At 42.4% G+C, this 23,337-nt stretch overlaps 1 protein-coding gene across 1 annotated transcript in view; it reads right to left on the bottom strand.

Moving 5' to 3' along the window:
- PTPRG (protein tyrosine phosphatase receptor type G) overlaps window positions 1-23,337 on the bottom strand; it is a 408,244-nt gene that overhangs the window by 36,643 nt on the left and 348,264 nt on the right. Inside the window, exon 14 of the mRNA XM_075762295.1 lies at window positions 3,496-3,587. Within this exon, the coding sequence (XP_075618410.1) occupies window positions 3,496-3,587 (92 nt within the window). The remainder of the gene's footprint in view (window positions 1-3,495; window positions 3,588-23,337) is intronic.

Below are 23,337 nucleotides of genomic sequence, written 5' to 3'. Positions count from 1 at the left end.
TTAAGCACGTACGCCATGGGAGGTGAAAGAGAAAATGGGTAAAATCATTCCTTTACAAGAAGATTTTTTTAGATTTTGGACCCAAGAAGTTGTACTGTATGCCTATTGCAGGTAGCTGGCAGATTGATTTGAGTTCACAGACCTGAGAAAACTGAGGGTTTGCCTAAACAAGAGCAGAATATGGCGCAGAAATAAACACAAAAGCTACCTCTGAGCATGCCAACATGTCATGGAGCAGAGCGGTGGCATGCAGACACACCAGCGCCGCTTCTGAAGCCTCTCGAGCTGCGTCAGGGCATCGCTGTGCCTGGCTGCCAGACACCTGGCAGAGCCACCCCACACCTGGGCCAGGACCAGCCAACCCAAACCTGCTCAGCTTCCTCTGACCAGCAGCTCACCGCACGCTGTAGATGGGCTTTGGCAAATCCACTCAACGTCTTTAGACACACTGCTCTAAATTGCCATCAGTTTGGCTGCTTGCATGTAATTGAGAGTAGAAGTTGGTCCGTTGAATTGTAGGAGGTAGATGCATGGTTCCACGGGGATCTGTTCAAATTTCTCTTGTGAGGATAGGGTTTCACAGCCTAACAAGGTTACTTTGAAAAACTTGCTTTTGCGAAAATGCCACTTATATTTTGCTTCTAGGATCAACATGGCAAGTAAGATTTTTCTCACACCCTCTGGCAGCTTCCAGAGGAAAAGTTCAGAGGCTTATAATTTCATCAGTTGCAATCAGTTCAAAGGAGAATTTTGTCACTTAATGTTTTTAAGGCATTTCAGTGGGCTGCCTATGTGGGAGCAGCAGCTGACGTCAGAGAAGACTGTCATTTAGCAACAGGTATTTGGGGGAAAAAAGGTCTCTTCTGCATCTCCAAACAAGGAAAATGTTTAGGAGAGCTTCAGGCTCTTTGCTGGCAGTATCTCCCATCTTTGAAAAAAGCCAACATAGCTGGAATTTCTCTCTACTAACTTTGAGCCTCATTACAGACTCCCTGCACAGGTAGCAGTTAATAAACACACAGAGAGGCACTTCCAGAGGGTGATTTGGCTTTTGGTGGCATGAATAGCTTTACTGTCAGTGCCAAGGTCTTCAAGTTCATCAGTTCATTCTCTCTTAAGACCTTCTGGGCATGATTCAGCTTCAGATTAAGGCACCTCCTTTTGGATGTCTGTATGCAGGTGTCTTGTTGTGGATGCCCCATCCCTGGCAGTGTTCAAGGCCAGGTTGGATGGGGCTTTGGGCAACCTGGGCTAGCGGAGGGTGTCCCTGCCCATGGCAGGGGGGGTTGGAACTGGATGATCTTTGAGGCCCCTTCCAACCCAAAACCATTCTATGATTCTATGGTCTAAATGTCCATTATATCCACAAAAATCTTGTCATTACATTGGGAATTCAAGATCTGGATTAATCTTTGCATCCAACTAGACTAAACCTCTGTCTAAGGCCCAGTTCTTCACCTGCCTGAGAGCTCATCAGCAGTCCTTGCATATTTTTAACTACAAAGCTGCTCGAGGTGTCTTGCAGCACTTGCTCAGCAGCTGCCTTAATCTGCGGTGCCCATTATCAGAGGTGAGCAGCTCTTCCTTAGCATTACGGAGCCTGAGCAGACCAAATGTGCACTGCAGTGACAGTAGCATCATGTCAGTCCCAAAGCTGCTGTGGTCCAACAGCTTGGCTTGCTCTAGTCATGTGAAGATGTCCCTAAAAGGCAAGGTTCTTCTGTTCTCAGTCACTTGTTACATGCTAAAACGGCTGCTGGAGAAGCATTAGCGCGTGTGCTGGCCTTACAGTGCCTGCCACCCGCACAGTTTTAATGCAACTTCTTCAGCCTATATTACAATTTATATGAATGCCATCCAGTCTTTAATGGACTGACCATCAAAACATCCCTGTGAAACAGGGAAGAACCACCGTCCTCACACCACAAACCACAGCATGAAAAGATGGAGCTTTCTGCTGGTTTATAAGAAAAATTTGTCTCAATTACAGTAAAAAATCCTATACATTGGCCAAAGAGACTTCTCTCTGAGGGGAGAATTTCCCTTGTGCTCATAATGCCCCAAATTTTGACAGTGCTCTGCACAGAGCCCAGGTTAGCCCACCGTCCCCTTCCTCACAAGCTCTAAGGTTGTAACACACAAGAGCAGGCATGGTGGGACCATTAAACTGACTGCCAAAATGAGCCCCAACAGGGAAGTGCTCCTCCTGGGTTTAGCATAGGGAGAACGAAGTTCTCCAACTGTCTAGGTTCTTTTGTGAAAACTCATCACTGGTGGTCTAAGAATAAAACCTCCTGCGTCATGTTACCCTAAAGGAGAAGAAGAAGAGAGGCTCCTTGCTAAGAAGTGAGGTGGCCAGGACATGCATCTTAGTCTGCCACAGAAAGGAGAGGAGATGATAGCATGTTTTCTTTTGTTTTCAGTGGCACAGCATCAGACTGCAAGGCAAACTGCCTAACATTTTCTGCAGGAATGTAACAGCTAACCTTTCATGTTAGTTCCCATGGGTACTTTGAAAGACTTTCTAGAAAAAGTCACATGTGTCTGCTGAGTAAAATCAAGGAAAATATAACTGGATTCTCTCAGTTTTCTAAGAAGCATGTTTCTTCAGTCTCTTAGAAATGGCTTTGAATGTTTCTTTGGTAAAATGAACCTAATTAGCTGCAGATTTAATTCTAGTTCAATGACATAAATTACAGAATACACCAAGGAAACTTTAAACACCTTGAAGCAACAAATACAAGCATTTGACATATCGAGGTCAATACAACATTTGGGGTATCTTAATTCTGCCTGCGGAACTGACCAACATCAAACAAGGCAGCGGCTGCAAAGGCCACTGTAACACCAAGCTGCTCTCTGTCATCGCGACTTAACGGGAACTGGATCCTGCACTTAATAATTCCCAGGGGAAATGCCTCATGAAGAGAGAATAGCGGTAAACTCTGCTTCCAGCTTCACTCTCTGTATAGCTGAGAGGAGAATTTGACCTTTGGTAACTTGATTAATACCAAATTAACAGATGGCTTTGGACTTTAATTGAGATTGCTTGCTTATCCCTGTGTCTTGCTTTCCTTCCCGAGACCCAGCAGACCCCACCTCTGCATACGCTGAAAATAGGGGGGTGAGTCCCCCCAGTCTCGAGAGAGCAGTGGAGCTGCATATCCCTCGTCCACAACCCGCCCTGATGGAGCAGCTGGTTTCACCATGGATGCAATGTCTCAGTGTTTTTCAGAAGTGTTGCTCATGTTTTTGACATTTTACAAAGGTTATTCTGAAATTTCTATTAAAACCGCGTGGGAGAGGTGCCTATGGAAAAATACAGCATTGGCACTCAGACCCCCACTGCAAAGCACCTTAAATTAAATGAAGCAGCACCGATACAACAAATTTCTACCAAAAACCCATGATTTATCACAAACATAACCTTCTCTTCTTTATGTAATTAAAACAGCATCCAAGTAGCACAAACACAGGAGATTAAGCCCGTCTTACCTGGAATAGGTATAATGGGAATACTTTCATTGGGGACCACACGGGGGGAACTGCTGTCCTCCACATAGAAATGGGCAGTCTGAAAACACTTTCTGTTAAAGGAAAAAGAAAAAAAAAAAAAAGGATTCAGGCTGTGAAAAACTGCCCTCTGAAAAAATAGCTGAAAACTTTTGCACATGTTCTGCTTCTCCATTTCTGCTCCATACTTTCAGATGTTACGGTTTTAAAACATCGATGCGTGAAAACATATGTGCGTTTTCTACAATTACAATCCTAATTCCGGATTCTCATGTGCTCTAATTCATTTGACAACTGACATCCACCCATTGTAAATGCCTCTGTATATTATTGCTACGTACTATTGAATATGAAATTATACTCACAAAAGTTAGTGGTTGCAAAACAGGTTTCAAATACATCATTCAGAAAGAAACTCTGCACATAAGAAACACATTCAGCATACAGTTCAAGCCAAAATCCACCTAAGACACTAGCATTTCCAGGGAAAATACACTTATTGTAAAAGTTTCTGCTGTGTAACAGCCGACAGACAGCAATACCGCATCTGTAACTGCTGCACGTCATGATGTTCTGCTATGAAAGTTATCCTACAAACATTACAGTTTTTTGTTTGTTTGCTTTTTAACACTAAAGCCATACAACCCTCATCCCATCCTCCTCCTGCAAACTTGTATTACATATGCTGCTACAGAAAAACACAATAGACACTTAGCTTGGGCCCCAGGACTCATCTCTGAAAAGGCCTATAAAGAATAGGAGAACTTAAATCCACCTGACTTCTTTTTTACCTGTATTTAATGCAAAGCAGAGAGCACAAGCTGGTCATCACAGAAAAGGTACTGAGCAGAATAACATCAAGAGATCCGAGGAGACTCTGCATGGTGATGTTAACTGAGGCAGGGTTTTCCAACACCAGCGTCACTGCTCATTGCTGACTTAATGAGCTGCTTGAGGCTGGAACTGAATATTTAATGAGTCTTGCTTGGTGCGAGCTGCTATTGTGGCAGGAGAAGGGTCTGCTCTCATCTGTCCGGGCGCCTAACAATAGCTTCCCATTGCAGAAAGATGCCCCTCATTGCAGCCCTTAATGAACTGCTTCAACACCTGGGCAAAGTTTGCGGGCGGCCTTGTGAGCTGTGCCTTTTGTCAAGTTGCCGGTTCCCTTGCTGAAACATATTTGCACATAGTGGCTGCTGAGTTTGTGCCTCGCAGTCTGCTTCTCTGTAATTTGGGCATTGTGCTCTCCACAGAGAGCCCACTCCGCAGAGCCGGCTTTGCTGACTTCGTCAAAGTAATTTGTGCTCCCTTTGTTTACAACATCCACATATGCCAGAGAGCAAAAATGTCACCGAAAATCAAACTGCTCTCTTAGGCAAAACCAGAACCTAAATAATCATGGGTGCTTGCTTTCTATGCATTTGTACTTTCTATTGCACAAACTGCTTTACAATGCAAGCACATGCTATGGCAGCCCAAGTAGAACTTAAGACAATAGAGAAGCAGGAGAGAGTGCATTTCACAGCATGGAGTAATTGTCTCGGAGCAGCTTTCTATTTTCAGGCACGATGTCTTGCATTGTACTGAAGTTATTTATTTAGCGAGTACGCTTTTGTTAAGAAACACCATAAGGTGAATTCACACACGAGGATGCAAGATGTGCAGTACTCTCGCAGCATTTAGAAAACGTCGGTTGAACTCCCCCCACTTGCTCCCTGTTCTCATTTTTTTTGGCAGCCTTTATTTTGGACAATGCACACCCTGGGGGCACGCAGCAGAATAAATCAGTCACACATAAAGAAGAAACTATGAATATGAAACAGGCAAAATGCTCCTGATTTTGATGTATTTGGGACTCTTTCCCTTGAGTCAATACTACAAAAATCCTTGAACGGCTTCTCCTGGTAATGAAGGCCTTAGGAAGGTGTTTGATAAAAAGACAGACCTTTACGTAGGGATTTACAGGATTTTTTTAAGCTGATGATACTTAAGAAAAGCAATTATTTTTTGCAATTTGTTATTTTATACTCTGAGAGGCTCTGATAGGCTGGCATTACATTTTTTTATGCAGTTCTAAGACAGCTTTTTCTTAATAGCCTCAAAACATCTAATTGTGTTGGATAATCACATTGTGTGATATTGTAAGGCCCATGACAGTGACAGCCGAATACTCAGTCCAGCATATCTCTGCCAAGCACAATGTTGGAATAACAATGTATTCAATGAATATTTCACCTAATAAAGTTTTCTGCAATCATTAATGTCATTAACAATTCTGTATTTTATTCCTGGAAGACTTTCTGTAGCTGTTTTACAAAGGCAGTCATCATGGAATTTGACTAAAGGTTTTTTCCAGTCACAAACATGCTGAAAAACCCTCTTGTTTTATGTATATACATATAAAATACAGCATACTCATTACTTTACAATGCTGGATACTGGCACATTAGGTGAAGATGTGTCTCTCAAACTCTTCCCCCCCCCCCCCCCCCCCCCCACTTGCCCATAATTGCTGTAAATATTCCAAGTTTAGCCTCTACAGTTGAGCTCGCTGTGCACAGGCCATCGCATCCCTGTCCTGGCGACTCCCTCCATGTCTCAGGGGCTCCCGGTGACAGCAGAAGGCAGCGCTGAGGGGACTATGCAGGCTCAAAATTGAGAGCAGGATCAAGCGGGTTGATCTTTAAAAGACCTTTTACAGTAAGTTTCACAAACTTGCCGGATGAATTTTCCGGCAAGTTCTGCTTACTGGTGCATTTCCTACTCTTGCACCTCTCCTCTGCGCAGCTCCAGGAGGGAGCACACATCTCGGGGCGCCAGGCAGATGCCCCCAGGCCCCCAGTTCAGATATTGTCCATTTTTCAGCCTGGGACTGACTGGGTGAGGAAACGCCTGGACCCAAGAAGAGCCTTTTGCAAATTCATGTCCAGTTTGTAGTAATAAATACTGATATAGCTGGGATCAAGGATACTGAAAGGCATTTCAGACAATTTAGTGTCTGCCTTCTCCCCCAGTTTATGATGCTCCTTTCTATCCCTGGCATTTCCCCTACCCATTACCTTTCCCTCAGTATACAAACCTTAAGTGGCAGCAGTTGCTAAGGCTACAAGAGGCTGCAGTAAATCTGTGTGCGTGTATGGGGAGGGCTGGGTAAAGGAAAAAGATGAGAGCAGAAAATTGCTTGTTTCGAGCCACTGGAGAAGCAGCCATGGGAGGAGGTGGGAATGGACGCAGGGCTAGACAAGGTGCAAGTCTACAACTGTTTTCACATGAGCACTTCAGCCTGTAACTTTAACCCCAGTGTGTATACAAGTGCAGGTGTTTGCACCTGTGTGCCCATTTGCTCAGGAAACCAACATCAGCAGCAGAAAAAAAAAACCAGATTTTTTTTCTGACAGAAACAGTCCTTAGTGAATGAACAATCAGGACTTGTCAACAGCATAAATGATTATTAAAATCTTAACAACTGAAACACTAATTTTAGAATAATTCTTGCATTTCTGCAGCACTGGTTGAGGAAAAGCAAATCACAGCCTTGATTTCACTTTCAGAAGATTTCAGAGAGCCCACATCTTTTCTGCAAAATACCAAAGAGTCTGTTGTCTCTGAAATACGCCTGTGTGCAGTGAAGCGCACCGTTTTCTCTAGGCCCATATGTTTTTTTGGCTCCCTTTCCCTGGGGTACAATAACTGTGCGAGATTGTGGTGATCAGACACACAGTTGTCACATACGGACCAAAATACAGAAAGTAAAACACTGCGAGATTAGCATGTCCCTGGAGAAGGACCAGAGGCAGGGTCTGGAATGCAAAGCCGACGTGAGGGAGAGCATCCCCCTGCCCAGAATCTTTCTGCAGAGATACCAGCAGCGGGTTATTAAAGCAAACTAACGGGATGCAAAGTCCAGAGCAGCAGCACCTTATTATCAGGCCGCAAGTATAAAAATATGCCAAGAGATGGTCCTGATTAGCTGGGTTAAATGCTTGTTTCATCTCCGCTGAGCAAAATACCAGATTAGCTTCTGCAGAAGAAGAGATGCCTCATGAGATTTTGACACTCAAAACAGGTTTCCTTGGTTATTAGTTAATAAACCTCAAGCAGCTTCTCCTTTATACTCATCTAAAAGCAAGAGGGAGAACCAGATCACATAATGGCCTGAAAGCACGAATGCATTTTATTTTCATGTAGAAGATAGCGCCTTAGTGTTTAGTTAATACTGCCTCCAATACAAACACACAGCGCGCGCCGCGGTCAACGGGAGTGCTGGGAATAGCTCTGAGGGCAGTCTGGGCTTCACTCCTCCGTACTCAGTCTAGCGCAGGCAGCATCCCCTGATCCGTGCTGACAGGCGAGGGATCTGCGCTGCTCCGGAGCAGCTGAGGCAGGAAGAGAAGGAGCAAGGGGTTATTGCAGGAGGGCAAGTGATTGCCTCTGCAGTGGCTGACTTGAAACCAGGACAGTGGCTGAACACAGGAAAAAAATCAAAGGGGAATGCTTCACTTTCCAGGGACACCCAAGAGCCGTGTCCTGCCTCACACACTGAAGCGACTGGCACACTCATTGCTCCCTCGTTCACTAGGGATCTACTCCTTCCAGGCGTTTCTGTTGGCTGAAGCCGCATGTATTCCCTCTCCAAGGCTAGCCAGATTTATACTACTTTATTTCTGTAATAGCATCTAGGAGCTCTAGGCTCCTGGTTTCTTGCAACTATTCTCTCCTTGGGTCATTACCCCCTAAAGCATGACCAATTCAGGGGCAGATGGCTTGAAAGGGTCCTGGAGGCCTATTCACTCCTGTCAGAGCAGGGCAAACCTTGTCCTCTGGGTACCCTTCCTCCAGAAACAGCCTCCCAGAACAGGAGCTCTGCAGAACGTACATTTATTAATGAAGAGGCCAAGAGCCCCTGCAGCCACCCTACTTTCACACACAGTCCGTAGCTGGTGGACAGAACAGGCAACATCGAACAGGAGTCAAACCAGGACCTGTAACGGACCTCTAAACCGGGCTGCACAGGACATGGCTTGGTCTTTATCAAATGCAACCTGGATATAGGCATTCATTCACCATGCTCCTTCATCAAGGGGGAGGTCTGCAAATAACTCCTAAACAAGGATCCAAAGACAGAAAACGATCCCTTTCACTACCTCTGCACATTCATTCTCACTTTCAATAGAAGAAAAGATGCTTCAGATTCTCATTGAACAGTTTTGCATGTTTTCCAGGAGACACAATTAAGATTGGTTTCTGCTGGCACCAAAACCAGAGTATGTATGCAGTCAAGTGTACTAGTAACACATGGCTCTGCACTTTAAACTAGCTTCACTATTCCTTGGCAAGCATTTGTCACTGTCAGAATTGGCAATGACTCCTCAGAAAAGAGCCGCCGACTACGGAACAACAGAAGCGCTGCAAATCACGACCATGTCACCAGCAGAGCAGTGGATGGGAGCCTGGACAACAGCTGTCTGCAGTCTGCACTGCTCTAGCTGGGGTCATCAGTCACTGATTTTTATGAGCAATAAAACTGACTCAAGCGTTAAGAAGAAAAAGAGAAAAGAAAACCACACGAAAAAAGCTGATCTTATGAATATGAATAAGTGACCAGCATGGAGCAGTGATATTACGTTCATTGTATCAGAGGGGCATCTGCATTTACTCTTTTTTGGCCAGAAAATGGCTTATATTGCCCCAATTTTCTAAAATTATTTTCCTTCCCAGGTCTTAATGCTTAATGATCAGAATTCAGATGCCAAGTTATAGAAGAACCTGTGCTACGCCGGAGTGGTAAGGCAGTGAAGGCTGACTGAACTTGAGCTATGGGAGGATACACAAAGCAGGAATGCTTAAAAACCAAGAGAATAAAAGAAAGCTGAAAAAGGAGGAAAATTTCCCCACAATAATGCTGATTCCTCTGCATATTCCACCCGAAGACGATTCACCTTCACCCCAATTTCTGCCTGCGATCTTCTTAAGCTGTGTTAAGTGTCACAGAGGTAAGATAACTGGAGAAGTCTAGATGGTACCTGGATGGGTTTCAGAAGCTCATGGCGTGCCAAGCCCTTGGCATCCTTTCCTAGACAGAACAGTGAAAAGTAGACTGTCCCTTTCAGAGGACTTCCTCTGGGCAAGGAGAAACACTTTTTCACATTAGTGAGTTGTCGTGCACCCACACAGTCCCACAAAGGATCCAAATGCTAATCATCAGTCCAACCACACATTCTGCAGTATCACAGGGAAAGAAAGACAGGGAAAAGGCTGGGAAATGGCTGGTGGAAAAAAAACTGGACAAAACTTTAAGACCGTATTTGTGATGAAGAACACACCACTAGTAAAACTGCCGATCTAAAAAACTAATTTGCAAACAAGACTAGGGATTTCTGACACAGGAAGACAGCTAATTTAATATTTATGGCCTAAATTTGCCAGCTGACTACACAGCTCTCCACAAAATTAAGAATACTCTTCTCCTGATCCTCTGAGATCCTATCCTGCACCAGAGACTAGACACCCATTTACATCACATACGGTATTGTACTCAGACATTATACAAGAAATAATAATTTTTAGAAGGGTATTCAAATAATTAAACAGTTAAGAAACGACAACACACCCCAAAATGAGCTGCTTTCAAGTCCTCCCCTTTTCATCAGCTGCACGACCAGAAAGTGCCCAGGTGGCCAATGCAGAAATGCACTTAGAAAGCTCTTTAACCGCAAATTGTAAGTGGATAAATCTTAGTTTAACTCAGCACAAACATTTTCCACGCTTCCTTGTCCCATCTTCCTGGTGTCCCTGGAGAACAGCGAAGGCAATGGTGAAACCTTATTTGTGATGACTCTTGGCCCTGTAACACTTGGTAGCTAATTACTCTCCTGGTGACCTCTGACAGGGCTAGCAGAGTCAGACCTTCCCCTCCTGCTTTAATCAATACTCATAACAGCTGTGTTGGATACACTCAGCAATTTTACAGATGACTGAATGGGTTTACTCATCAGTATTTTCTACTGCAAGAGAACAAGCTCCCTGGTTATATGCATTACCACTCAAAACTTTAATGTCTTCAGGCAAAAATGGGGTAGAGAAACCTATAGGTGGTATCTTAAAATGGTTTAAAATTAGGCACGGTTTTAAAAACCAAAGGGAAGCCCAACGTTTTCATTTTCATCTCCCTGAGCCAACTATTTAATGCAACATTCATAACAAAGACTAGAAAAATCACAGAGGAAAACAAAGACATGCCTTTTCCAATCAACTAATACCTTAGGCAATTCCTATAAAATGTGTACTTCCAATGCCCTAAACATCATGTAATATTAAAAAGGAGCCTAAAACTTTCTCACAGAAGGAAGCTAAATTTAACCAAGTGAAGAGTTGTTCTGTAATCACAAGAACTGCAGCAATCAATGAAGATTGCCTCTTACCAGAGAGGAGCTTTTAGTAAGCACCTCTAAGAACTCAAAATTGGGCACACTTGATATTATCATTTCAGGACATGAATTCCCTTTGGGATGAATCTCAGGAAAGGAAAGAATAAAAACAGGGTGACACACTGGGAGGTTAAAATACAGGTATTTTTAAACACCTCTTTAGAAGTATAATTCATCTGCACTGACATTGTCTTACAAGAAAAACAATACAGAGATGATCCCACCTAAGAGAATACAGCAGAAACTGGGTCTCTCTTTGGAACATTCACCTAAATGTCCCTAATTACTCCCAGCTAATTACTTTCAAAATGGAAGAGCCCTGCTCTTTCCTTTGAAAAAATATTATTTTCTTCCTCCAAATGGGACGTCAGGACATTCAACTGACAATTATTTTAGGTATCCCAAGTCACGGCCTGAGACCTAACCATAACAGAAAAATGTGCTAAAAATGTAGGCACAGTTTTTTCCCCTGTTTTGATGGCCCTGCCCATCGTCAGGCAGAAATGCTAGTTTGTTAAATATAATGAAATACTCAATGGGAAGCTCCCTCTTTCTCAACAGACATTTCCACGAGCACCTGGACAAAAGCTGCATGGGAGAACTAGGAAGATTTCCCAAAGCTGCTGAAGATATTTCATGTTTAGTTTATTTGGAGCCAGGGCAAAATATTAAAAATGTGATTATTTCCTTTCTTTTCACCACCGTGTATTTGGAGGGTGGGCTTTTTTCACTGGCCATTTAAAAAAGAAATAGCTACTTAAAAATTTTTATGGTCTCTCTGTTAACTCTGTTTAGAACACAATTAGAAATGGCACAAAAAGATACCTTTGGAAGCAGAGCACAAAGGAAAAGAAAAGAGCAGCTGGCGCTAAGAGCAGAGAAGCAAATTATTTAGTACCTGGCAGATAATGAGAACACTGAAAATACACTACTTAATGCTAGTGCTCTGACAGGGCTACGTACGTCACCTCATCACGCTAATACAGACAGACCGGGTGGCAGCCAGCTGGTCCTCCTACCCACCCATCTCCCTGAAAGCAAAGATTTGTAAGCCGCCAAATAATAAACCTGGACAGAAGTCTTGAGGATCATTAATCTCGCTATCAATCAACCCATTTGGAGATTCGCTTCTTGCTGTCGCTGATACTAATCTGGTAGTGACTCGAGAGCTCTGGGGAAGCCTGCAGTATGTGTATCTGGGGAATTGCTTTAATGAGTTCCTTGCATTCAAAGGTTAACAAATGTGACAAGGAAACACAAATATCGGAGACAATAAACTACCATCCACTGAACCAAACCACTGAGAAATACCACGTTGTGTATTCTGCTGTAGTGCGCTGAATACATCTCTAACTAGCTCTGTAGGAACACCCCGGTCAGACCCCAGTGACCTATCTCAGATGCCAGGAGACATGCAGGCACGTCGGTGCGAGCTCTGCCCGCTCCAGCACTCCTTATCTGCTGGGCTGAGTATCTTGGGCATAGCTCTGCATTAATACAGCTACACCGCAGAGAAGCAAGTTGTATTCGCTGAAGGGGTGTGCTGGTTACATCGGACAATCAGCGTGGTGTGAACGCGGCCACTGGGCTCCCTGCGCTGAACACAGCGGACCCACGTCAATTAATACATCAGAATAAAAAGGCCCCGCATCAGCAGGATCCTCCCAGTAGCGTTTGCATTAAACGGTGCAGTATTTTCTGTGAGAATGCTTCTAAAAAAATAAATAGCATCAACAATAGCAATAATACCAAACAAATCCCAAGATAATTAATAAGAAAAACCTAATTAATACCAAAAAGCAGTAAGCAGTATCAAGCATACTTTGGCACAACAAAGAAGCACAGAAAATAAAAACAATGTATGTTTTAAATTGCCGTCTCCACAGACTAAATAAGCCGTCAGAAAAATTCTAGAAATATTATAAGCAAGTAATGGAGATAGAATTCACTACACCATAAGGCAGAAGTAACTAGAAGGATGATCCTGAAAGTGCTTGAAATGAAGTAAGGAAGAGTTCTCTTTTCAAAATATTTATTAAGAAAATGACATCTTTGAAGTTCCGGGCCTACAAGCCATTCAAAGCTCCTTGAATTTTAGCATCAAGGAAAGACGCATTTATTATACAAAAAGGACTCAAAGTATGAGGCATATCAGAAAAGTTACCATGAAGTCTATTAGCAGGGCCCCAATTATATAGAAGAGTCAAGAATTGAAAAAATCATAAAGTAACAGATGTAGAAGAGATTTTGGCTTTAAGAAATCAGTCAAAATTATTCTGAAAATTAGAAACTGCTTTCATTCTCATGACAAACTCTTTTTCAGTAAGTATACACTCGGGCAAATAAACTATTGCTTTCCCGTTGTCTTAATCAGTGTGTAGAAACATCTAATAACAAAACTAATCACAGGAGGAGAACATTTTGATTCAAGATAAAAGTTCATTGCAGATAAGAAATTCAGTCAACCTATGTTAATTATTAGATCCCTTAACACCAGATACAGTTTAATATATTTTCTATTTATAGACTGTTCGCTTTATTTGCACTATTTCCAAAGCTTTAATCTACCTTTTATTAAGCTCTTTATAACCTTTCAGTGTTGATAAAGGTGAGACTGGGGAAAAGCAGAAAAAAGCCCACAAGAATTACAGTTTGCATCTTTGCAAAAACATATTAATGCTTCTTAACGTAGGAAGAAATGCGCCTGGATCCATCAGGCACTTGCTCCGCAGCAGACATGTAAATTAAACACAAGCTCTTGGCTCGGTATTTCCTTTTCTCGAAGCTCATGAAGTGACACGGCTGCACGGGCAGACACACGGTCCTCCAGGAACGTAGGAGATGTCTGCTCCTAGGTGACTTGTTCAGCCCTGACACCGCTAGCAATTCAGATTCATTCTCCTCCCACTGTATTTATGCATTTCATTTCCACGTTCCGATGCGACCTTTGGCGGTGCTTTTACTGCCATTAGTGCAGCAATTAGTGAGCTTAGGAGCAGAAAGGACAGCAGCAATCACCATGGCCAACAAGATGCAATCGGGTACACAGGCAAGGGGAGATCCAGTGGGGACCGAGGTCCTGCTCTTAGACCCACTCCAACGATTTTCATCTCTGCTCCTAACTGGGAACCGTAGTAGCAAGCTCCTGTTTTATTCCAGTACTTTAATTCAAGGAGTTTTATGAGCTAAAAATGTTTAAAATGCAGACTAAACAGCAGAGTATTTTGCCACTATTTCTGGTAGTTTTGTCCCAGACATTTGGTTTCAGATCTGTGATTTCCTGTCGAGAACACACAAGTGTGAAATACTTGTTGATCCGTTTATTCATTTGCCTCCTGGCTGATCGTAGCCATTTTGACAGAATGGATAAATTGACTTGCTCCTTGTTGGTTTGTGGGGTTTTTTTCACATGCTTCTCCATCAGCCTGGAAGCACTGCCCCAGCTTCCCAGGTGCTGGACTTAGGTCTTTATCACTCCTACAGCCCCACCTTACATCCTGTACCCCCCCTTTTAGAGGCTTGCTAAGCCAATATCGCACAATACCCAGGTTGTCTGAAATGCCACAAACAAACTCTCGCCATAGCAGCTTCTGCAGCTCCATCTGCCAGATGAAAATGATACATAATATTTAGAGAAACTATTTTTGAACAATTCAAGCCCAATAAACACTTTACATCACTCTTTAGGGCATGAGATATATCTGTGACAATTGCACTTGGTTACTCCAGGCAGCATTTAACTATTTATCTACAATGCATCTCAGCAAATCATCTATTTTTCCAAGTCATGAACAAACACAGCGATTTGGAAAGGGAACAACTCTTGATCATTCTCACTGAGGAAATGGCAAAGGTAACAGCTTCAAGTGATCAGGCAAAACCCTGTAACATCAGCACGGGATTTTCAATGCAAAGAAATTTCAGCAGGCTAACAAATGAGTCACTTTTCTCCGACAGACGTGTAGCAGAACACGGTGCATTTAATTGATGTGCCCTTTTGTTGCAAAACATACTGTCTCCCTCCAGTTTGGCTAGAGCAATGGGATGCGGCATTGCCAGGAAAGAGCTGAAGAATGCAAACTTGGCACCACGCAGTAACTAAATGTTGATTCATGGAAATTATGAGACATTCAAGGGGACAGGTCCCAGGCTCCAAATTACGCTCCACTCTTCTATTGCCCCCATGTGATTATAGCAAGTTTGCGTAGAATTTGCTGCTCAGTCTTCTAATTGGATTCTTGCAAAGGGCAGTTTGCTGTGCCACGAGCTTGTCACTTTATATCCTGCTTTAACTCCAAACCACTCAATTAATATTAAATTCCATTTATTATAAAAGCATTTGTTTCTACCCATACGATGCTATCAGCAGCCATCTCATTAATATTTATTTCCACAAAGTGGCCCACTGATGTTAAGATCTCGGATACAGCTAGTAACTTTAAAAGGGGAAAATATGTGAAGCCAAGAAGGTCAAAACAGAACATGAGCTGTAACAGAAAACATTCAACCCATATGAATTTAACTCCTTCGCAGAAAGCTGAGTAAATACAATAAGGTTGGTAGAGAGCAATGGTAATGTTTAAAGTTAATCCAGTCACCAGAAAAAATTGAAGAGTGAGGTTGCCAGTGCATCCTTCTCTGGGGTGGGGAGTTGCTGTGTCTGGCGCACCAAGGAAAAAAGGATGCTGGAAAGAGGCATGGAAGGGGAACGCTTGTCCGCTGCCTTATTTTTCCGTGAGCTGAGCTGTCTAATTTCCAGGCTTCAAAAAATAAAAATAAAAATGGAGAACTGTGGATAACCTGAAACCCTAGGCTAGGGTTGGTTTAAAGACCCTTTTCTTCAGCATCCTCTTCTGTGCTCAGCACACAGGGAATTAGCACAGCCTGTCCCAGCTTGGCAGTGCAGAAGTCAATGGGACCCCACACTCACCATCCAAGCAATAGAGGAGCAGAGGGCTGCAGATGCTTTAAGGGGTTCAAAAAAACTGGTATAAAGCTCAGGGATTCTCTTGCACACTTTCAGTACAAGGAAGCATTGCTAAGGAAAGAGAGGAAATCCAAGTGCAGGCTTGAATCCTATAGACAACACTGCAACCCACCAAAATCTCAGAGTCGCAATAACACAGACTTTTCATTTCCCCGTAGGCCTAGCTGCAGCTTGGATTATCACAATCGCTGGCAAAATGGGAGCATTTCTTGTATATTCAGAAGTGCCCAGCTGCTTCTCATGCAGAATGCTCCTGAGAGTGAGATTACACATTCAGACACGGTGAGATGAAGCAGCTGCTGAGAATGTATATCAAATACTGTGATTTCTCCTCTTCTGCTCTCTTATTCCGTGCATCTCGAATAAAACTAAGCTGCAGGGACAACAGGTTTCTTTCTAGTAGTCTCCACCTATTCCTTTAAACTATACAACAGGGAGCTTGTTCCATGTAGCTCTGTGGATAACAAAAACAGTGATGTTGAACTCTAACCTTCTGCTACCACAACGAGCTAAATTAATTCCCTACAGCACATCAGGACTGCTTTTGAAAAGGCCCAGAGTCTGCAAAAACCAGATGGAAACTAAACTTATGGGCCTTTAAAGATGTCAAGCATTTCCTCGCAGTGATGGCATAAGAAACTTTCTTCTTCCCATCAATTTTTTTATTAATCAGAGCACACATGGCAACTCCCTGTGTGGCACCACTCAGGGCTCACCCCATCAACATAAAACCTTGCGAAATTATCACCTCGGGTTTACCACTGGGATAACAATGCTTTTATACCTAGAATTAAAAAGATGAATTGTCACAGCTTGGCAAATCAATATGCAACGGCAGACACCGAACTCCAATGCTATTTCGTTGCCCCTTTTCTTCCCACAGATTGTTCCCACATTCGATCTGGCTCAGAGACCCAGAGAAAGGACTCCTATGGCACTGTTGTCATCTTCATAGTTTTGCTTTCAGAACCACTGTTTTGGAGATTTTGAAGCACAAATGCATTTTGGGCAGCAGCTAAGCCAAGCCTGCAGGCTCCTGCTTCGACAGCCAAATACACTGCAGAGAGGTGCAGAGCCCGTGTAGGTCCCCAAATTCTCATCTCCACCACCACGTTATGTGGAGCAGAAGATTCTTGATCACCCATTTTCTTGGGTTACTTGAGTCAAGTTACTCTTTCTTCCCCAAAGAGATGAACTGGCATTTTTACCATCAAGAGGGTGGTGCGGTTGTGGAGTGCCCAATCATTTCTGAAGAGACATTGGGGACCTGGTGCCAGGTCCTTATTCACAGATGACAATCATTACCATAAACATAAGAAAAAGGGTTCTGCCCTCCTGACTGCAGCCAAGTGCTCCACACGAGTTGGCTTTGCAGTGATAAATGTCACGTTTACAATGGGGTTTGCAACATGAAAGTCCGTAATTTGCTTTCCAGGGACCTATGCTTGATTATCAGGAGAGTTAGAAGCATTCACTGAAGTCTAATGAATAGAATTAACACATCATTTAAACAGGGACTAATATGTATGCAAATTAGAAAAAGTTAAAATAAGAGTTCAAGCCATAATTTCAGAAAATGTAGACTGCATCCTTATGAAATATGAATGTTTCAATTCACCTCATATCTTTACATCTATGTTAGCTGCTTTGCATGTGAACAATAGGGTGCATCAAACCCATTTTGATTTTTATATTTGAACTTGGACTTATAAAATGGATTATATTGAAACATGAATAATATATATGCTAATTAAAGACTCCATTTAATGACATAAATAAAGACGAAGACCAACACAGGCTAATTTCCATTTGCAAATTTCCTAATTACTGTATTTTCCTTTGGAAAGCAGAAACTTTATTTCCACAGTCTCAGAAACAAAAGAGAATATTTTCTTTGCTCAAAGTATTTTAAAAATCTTTTCAACTTTTTTTTATTCTTTAGGATTGATCTCCACAGAGATACAATTGCTTTGCCTAGATATATTCAGAATTAAATATCACCCAAGTCAAACTATTCTGATTTGTGCATGCAAATAGTGTTACTTAATTATTAACTACCATTAGATTTTTCTCTAATAAGGACTTATTGTTGATAAATATAAGGTGTATATACCCCTCAATACCACAAAGCATGCTTAGAGTAACTCTGGCAGATGTAAACCAACTAAATGTCCTCGATGTTTGATAGGCAGTTAACCTCTCCCCTCTCTCCCCTCTTCCTCCTGCTCCCCAAAATTAGACAGACCAAGGGCACAGGACAAGGGTACAGTTGTAGGGAGACGAGGCATCAGCAGAGAACGTGACTACAACTTCTGTCATGCAAAGCCTACAGAAAAGCTTGCTGAAGAATAAACAGATTGCAAGAAAAGCCCTTTTAACCTAAAAGGTTTGTTTGTACCTATAACAGTGAGGAAAGTGGTGAAAAATTGTTCATTCAAATGAATATGAAGCCTGTAATGATATCAGGGCCAGGAGAATCTTTTTTTGCTGTTGTGTAAATGTTGGTTATGTGGATAAAGAAGCCTAGATTCAGCCTTAACTCACAAAACCAGCATTTGCAGGCTCTGAAAAGCAAACTGCAAAGCAAACCCATTTAGTCCCTGATTGAAATAGCACCCTGAATGCTTCAAAAATAAGGAGCTGTATGAATGGGAAGAGACTAAACATACTGGTACATTTATGTCCTAGGCTTTTATTAAAAAAAAAAAAATCCCAAAAGTGCCAGGTATGAGGACTGCATCTTCACAGCTTTCACTTCATGACTGTAATACCAGTTGCTATTACCAATGAACACTGAAATTTAGGAAACTTGTAAGACTCTGAAGAGTAAATGATCATCATTTTGAGTTATCAAGTGGTTGGAAGCCCCCTGTGCCCTCAGCACTGCCAGCACTGTACAACTGCTGCAATCTTCATCCCTACCACGGATGCCAGGGGAGCGCAGCCTGGCACCGTGTGAGAAGAGGCTCTCCCCACTCCCGGCTCAGCATCCTCTGCCTCTGTGGTGCCCATCCCTCCACACTCCTCCTCTCAGCATTAGTGGAACTGGCCTGGGGACATAAATACCTTAACAAAACCTGGAAAGCAGGGGGAAAGCTTGCAGGCCAGTTTCCTTTGACCACTTCTCTAACAGCATAAAAATCCTCTTCACTGACGAACCACTCAGCTACTAATAAACTGTGAGACTGGCAGATGGGTTCAGGAGATGCACTCCCACTGCCTGCCTTGCAGAGGGTTATTCTCTCACTCCCATTCAAACCCCACGTTTATGCCAAATATCCATCAGGAGGGGTAAATTCCATTTCCTGTCTCCATCCACTGGCAGGCAGGGATTTGCTCCAGCTGAGGATCCCTGGATCACCAGCATCATGCCCGTGCAAAAGGAAAGAAGTCCCTTTATACATGACTAGGAGAAGCCCCCATCCGCAGGGATTCGGCATCGTGGCCCTAAGTCCAAGCAGTGGCATGACAAAACACGACTCGATCCGTAATGGCTTAAAATGTGTTTGACATGGGAGTGAATGAGATAAGCTTGTGCTGCTACAAAACGTGAGGAATTTTACCAGTGCTCACTGGAAACTTGCTGACAGTGGTTAAAAAACAGTTTTAGAGAGTGAGTCACTATACGGAAATATATTCATTTAACTGATAATTTGATCAGAAGGAAAATAAAAAACAAATTTGAGCCTTCAGGGAATACGACATTTGTCATTATTGGGAAATGTTTTGATTTCTTTTTTTTTAAACATCAACAATATTTTAAAAATTCAAATGTGGCTTATTTCTATTACTTTATAAATGTCACTTTGTAGGATATTTCAAAACGGTTTTTTGTTCTATTTTGGAAAAGACAGGATTTCCAAAACCTGAAACAACCCACCAATCGAGAACCAGGCATGCCACCCACGCCTGTTTCAGCTTAAAAGTTAGAGCTCAAATGGATTTTAGTGAAATACACGCCGTTTGTAGCGACAGAAGAAATGTTTTCTTTTAAATAAACAAACTTGGTGTTCTACAATAAACGGAATGAATTCACATACTTGCAACATTTGTAAGAGCAGCACAACATGTGTTGTGCATTCCAAGGCGCTGGTTTTTCCCGAATTGCACAGGTTTTAAGAAAAGTAAAATTAAGTCCACCCTTGCTTGTTATTGTTTTACTAGGCTGCTGATTCCTAGTATTTATCCAACCAGTTAAGATTGCTGAATTGATTTAATATTCTTACCCTATAATTTTACACTCAGACCACATCCTGCTGTGAAATAGCTAGTGCTAATGATAGTCCAAATGCTGCTGTGGGACTTAGGACAGCACAGGGCCCTTCAATAGCTATATTTTATGGTTACAAGGAGAGAGAGAAAAAAAAAATAATTTATCTGGTTGCTGTGGTTAATTCACAGTTTCACAGCACAGGTATACTGTTCCCTCCGGGTACATCTACTTGTATTAGAGGATATTTCATTCACAGTTAGTCCAAGACATTCCTCTAGCTCTGGACCTACCAGTTTATGAGAGGAAATCTACTCCGGAGATACCTGTATACACTTTAACACATACTCTTACATACTAAGAATATTATAGAAAAGATATAAACTAGCAACAGATCAATAGAAAACATAAACTAGCATCAGATCAAACAACGACAGGTTGATAATTTGTTTCTTTGAGCCGAGAAGGGGAACACAAAAATAATGCATCCATCTTAAGAAATAGTCTTTTTTCAAAAAAGTGATTTAATTTCACAAAAAGCATTTGTGAAATTTGTCTTTTAAAATACTGGTCATAGCCTTAAAAACCAGAGTTCAAAAATGTTGAAGTTGTATACAAGTTTCCTATAGAATAGCTTACAAAAGACCTAACAGATTGAGTACAAGTCAGTGGTACCTGGCATCCACTACCACTGCGCTTATCAGAAAACACATACTCCTCATGGCCTATTATTTCTCAGCACCTACAAACCAGTTCTTAATGGAGCTTAACTAGAAGATTTGATTATTTTAAAAAAATATTCATTTGAAATTACTCCTTGTAAACTACTACCTTTAATCCAGCTACTGCACAGATAACACCTTGCTCTTTTTTTCCCCAAGACCTCACCATTACAGCAGCACTGAGGAAGGCATTTCCAGCAAAAAATGTCTGCAATTAATCCATGTAATTAGTACCACTGAAACAAAACAGAAAGATCAGTTGCCGCCATGGCACAGATCCCTCCTTGCCTGACCTCAGCTGCCCTTGCCTGGTCCCCTTTGCTCTCTCTGCAAAAGAAAGTATTTAAGGAAGTGTTGGGGAAATGTTGTTATACCTCTAAACAAAGCAGTGAAGAGTGTGTCAACAGCAGTTTTCTAACTTGCTTTCAAGATGTTTGCATAAACTTCATCCTCTTTAATGAATGGGATGGCCAGTGTGGGCCTGTGGGCAAAGCATAACCTAAAGGTCTCAGCTCTTATGGGACACATCGTATAGCAAACTAAAAATAAAAAAGTATACTTTTTTGTTTGGAAGTTTTCAAGGTCACCAACGTGGTATCAGAATTCTAGTCTTCCACAACTGAAACATGTATTCTCCTGTTGTTTGACTTATGATTGCATGCTTGACATTATCTTTTAAAATAAAGGTGATGCAGATCTGGGCTCCCACTGAGTTCAATGGCCACATCCATAAAGTGCCTGCAGAAAAGATGTTCACACAACTGACCCAGATGGTACGAACATCCCAGGAGCTGAGGAACACGCAGGTTTCGGTGAGAGTTCTCATTTAAAGGTACTGTTAAAAATAATCACAATCCAACAGGCACCAGGACTGTTGGCGCTGGGACGGGTGGTTTCACAGCTGTGAAATCTTGGTGCTTCGAGCAATTGCCATTCCCCATCTCCTTTGCAAGAAAATACTTTCATATAACAGCCTCTCCAGGGATGCCTAGGTTTGGCCACCCTGGGTGCTTGCTCGCAGGGTCTTTGCCCCGGCACGAGGGGTGGCTTCATGCTGGCACTCACTGCTGATAACGGGGCAGTATTGACACGTGCAGTACGGATGGTACCTTAGATAACAAGCAACTGGGGCAACAAACCGCAGCTATACCAACCCCTTCTCCTCCGTTTGTTTTTAAACTTCAAATTATTGTTGTACTCTTAACTCTTCCCTACTTTTAGACTCCCTGCTGCAAGAGAACAGATGGAACAAAACTCCAAACAGATTTTTTTCCACCAACCTGTGGGTCTCCTGACACAATTGTCCTCTGCAAGCTGCCTTTGCAGTTTCTTTCCTGCCCTTTTGTATCTTCCTTTCACTCTCTCTCCAAAGCTAGAGCCCTCCCTCTCTTCTCCCCACAATTCTTAGATGTGCTCTTTTATCGGCTTCACATTATTCACTTTAAACATGATGCATTTAAACCGTGTCTTCCAAATGCTTTCTCAGACTTCTAGCCTGTGATTTACAGGACAATTTGTCACACCACACCATTCCTCCTCTTCTCTCATGCTTGCATGTGTGCTTTAAAGCTCACACTGCAAAGCTGTGGAGAACAGGCCTCGACGCTCCCGTACAGGGTCAACGACTCCTGCGGTGCTCCTGACGAATGGCTGCTTAACCTTGTTTTGGAACCTAGAAATGATGGAAACTCTGTAGACCACCGCTTTATTTGTCTAATGTCAAACCTAAATTTCTCAGGTGCTGCAATTTAAGCCAAAGAGTCCTCATCCCCAGCACGACTGGTGCAGAAGATCACGTATTCCTTGCAGACCGTTCTCATGTACTAGAGCACTTGCTTCCTCTCTTCACTAACAACACTGCCCGCCCATTTGTCTAACCAACTTCTTCATAGGAAAGGTATATCTGACAAGAACAACCATAGTCCTCTCTTATTTACACCTGGAGATACATCAGCCTGCTATAAATCTGGATTTGTTTTTCATTTACTGGACAGCTGAGAAGAGAACTTCCCTTCATGAAATGCAGATGAAGGCTGGACATGTGTGACATAGGAAGAAGCTGGCTTCAAATATGTGGCAAGAAGTAACTTGTTACTGCAACTGCGTATTCTTGAGAACCCATATAACGTGATACAGGTTCTTCAGTCATGCAGACTCAAATTTACAAGGGCAAGGTCTCATTTAGCTGATACCGGTTATTCACGAGTCACTATTAACATCAATGGGACTGCTCAGGTTTAAACCTGAAGCAAAATCTAGACTGTGCTATTTCCTTGAAATGGGACATTGCTGGGTCAAAGTATGCTTACTGATTTTTGACTTGCTCCTGATGCTGCATTATTAGGACTAAAAGTACTATTTTCTGAGATTTGTAGATATCCTGACAGTTCTGGAAATCACTACTGATCTGCATTCAAGCTTGGCAAATCCCTCTGCAACTTCTTTCCTTTCTCAAGACAAAATTTGTTGGTTTTCTAA

This window comes from Balearica regulorum, chromosome 10 (genome assembly GCF_011004875.1).
Source record: "Balearica regulorum gibbericeps isolate bBalReg1 chromosome 10, bBalReg1.pri, whole genome shotgun sequence".
Classification (NCBI taxonomy): domain Eukaryota; kingdom Metazoa; phylum Chordata; class Aves; order Gruiformes; family Gruidae; genus Balearica; species Balearica regulorum.
The sequence above is the reverse complement of the archived record's forward strand: the minus strand, read 5'-3'. Positions and strand labels throughout refer to the sequence as shown.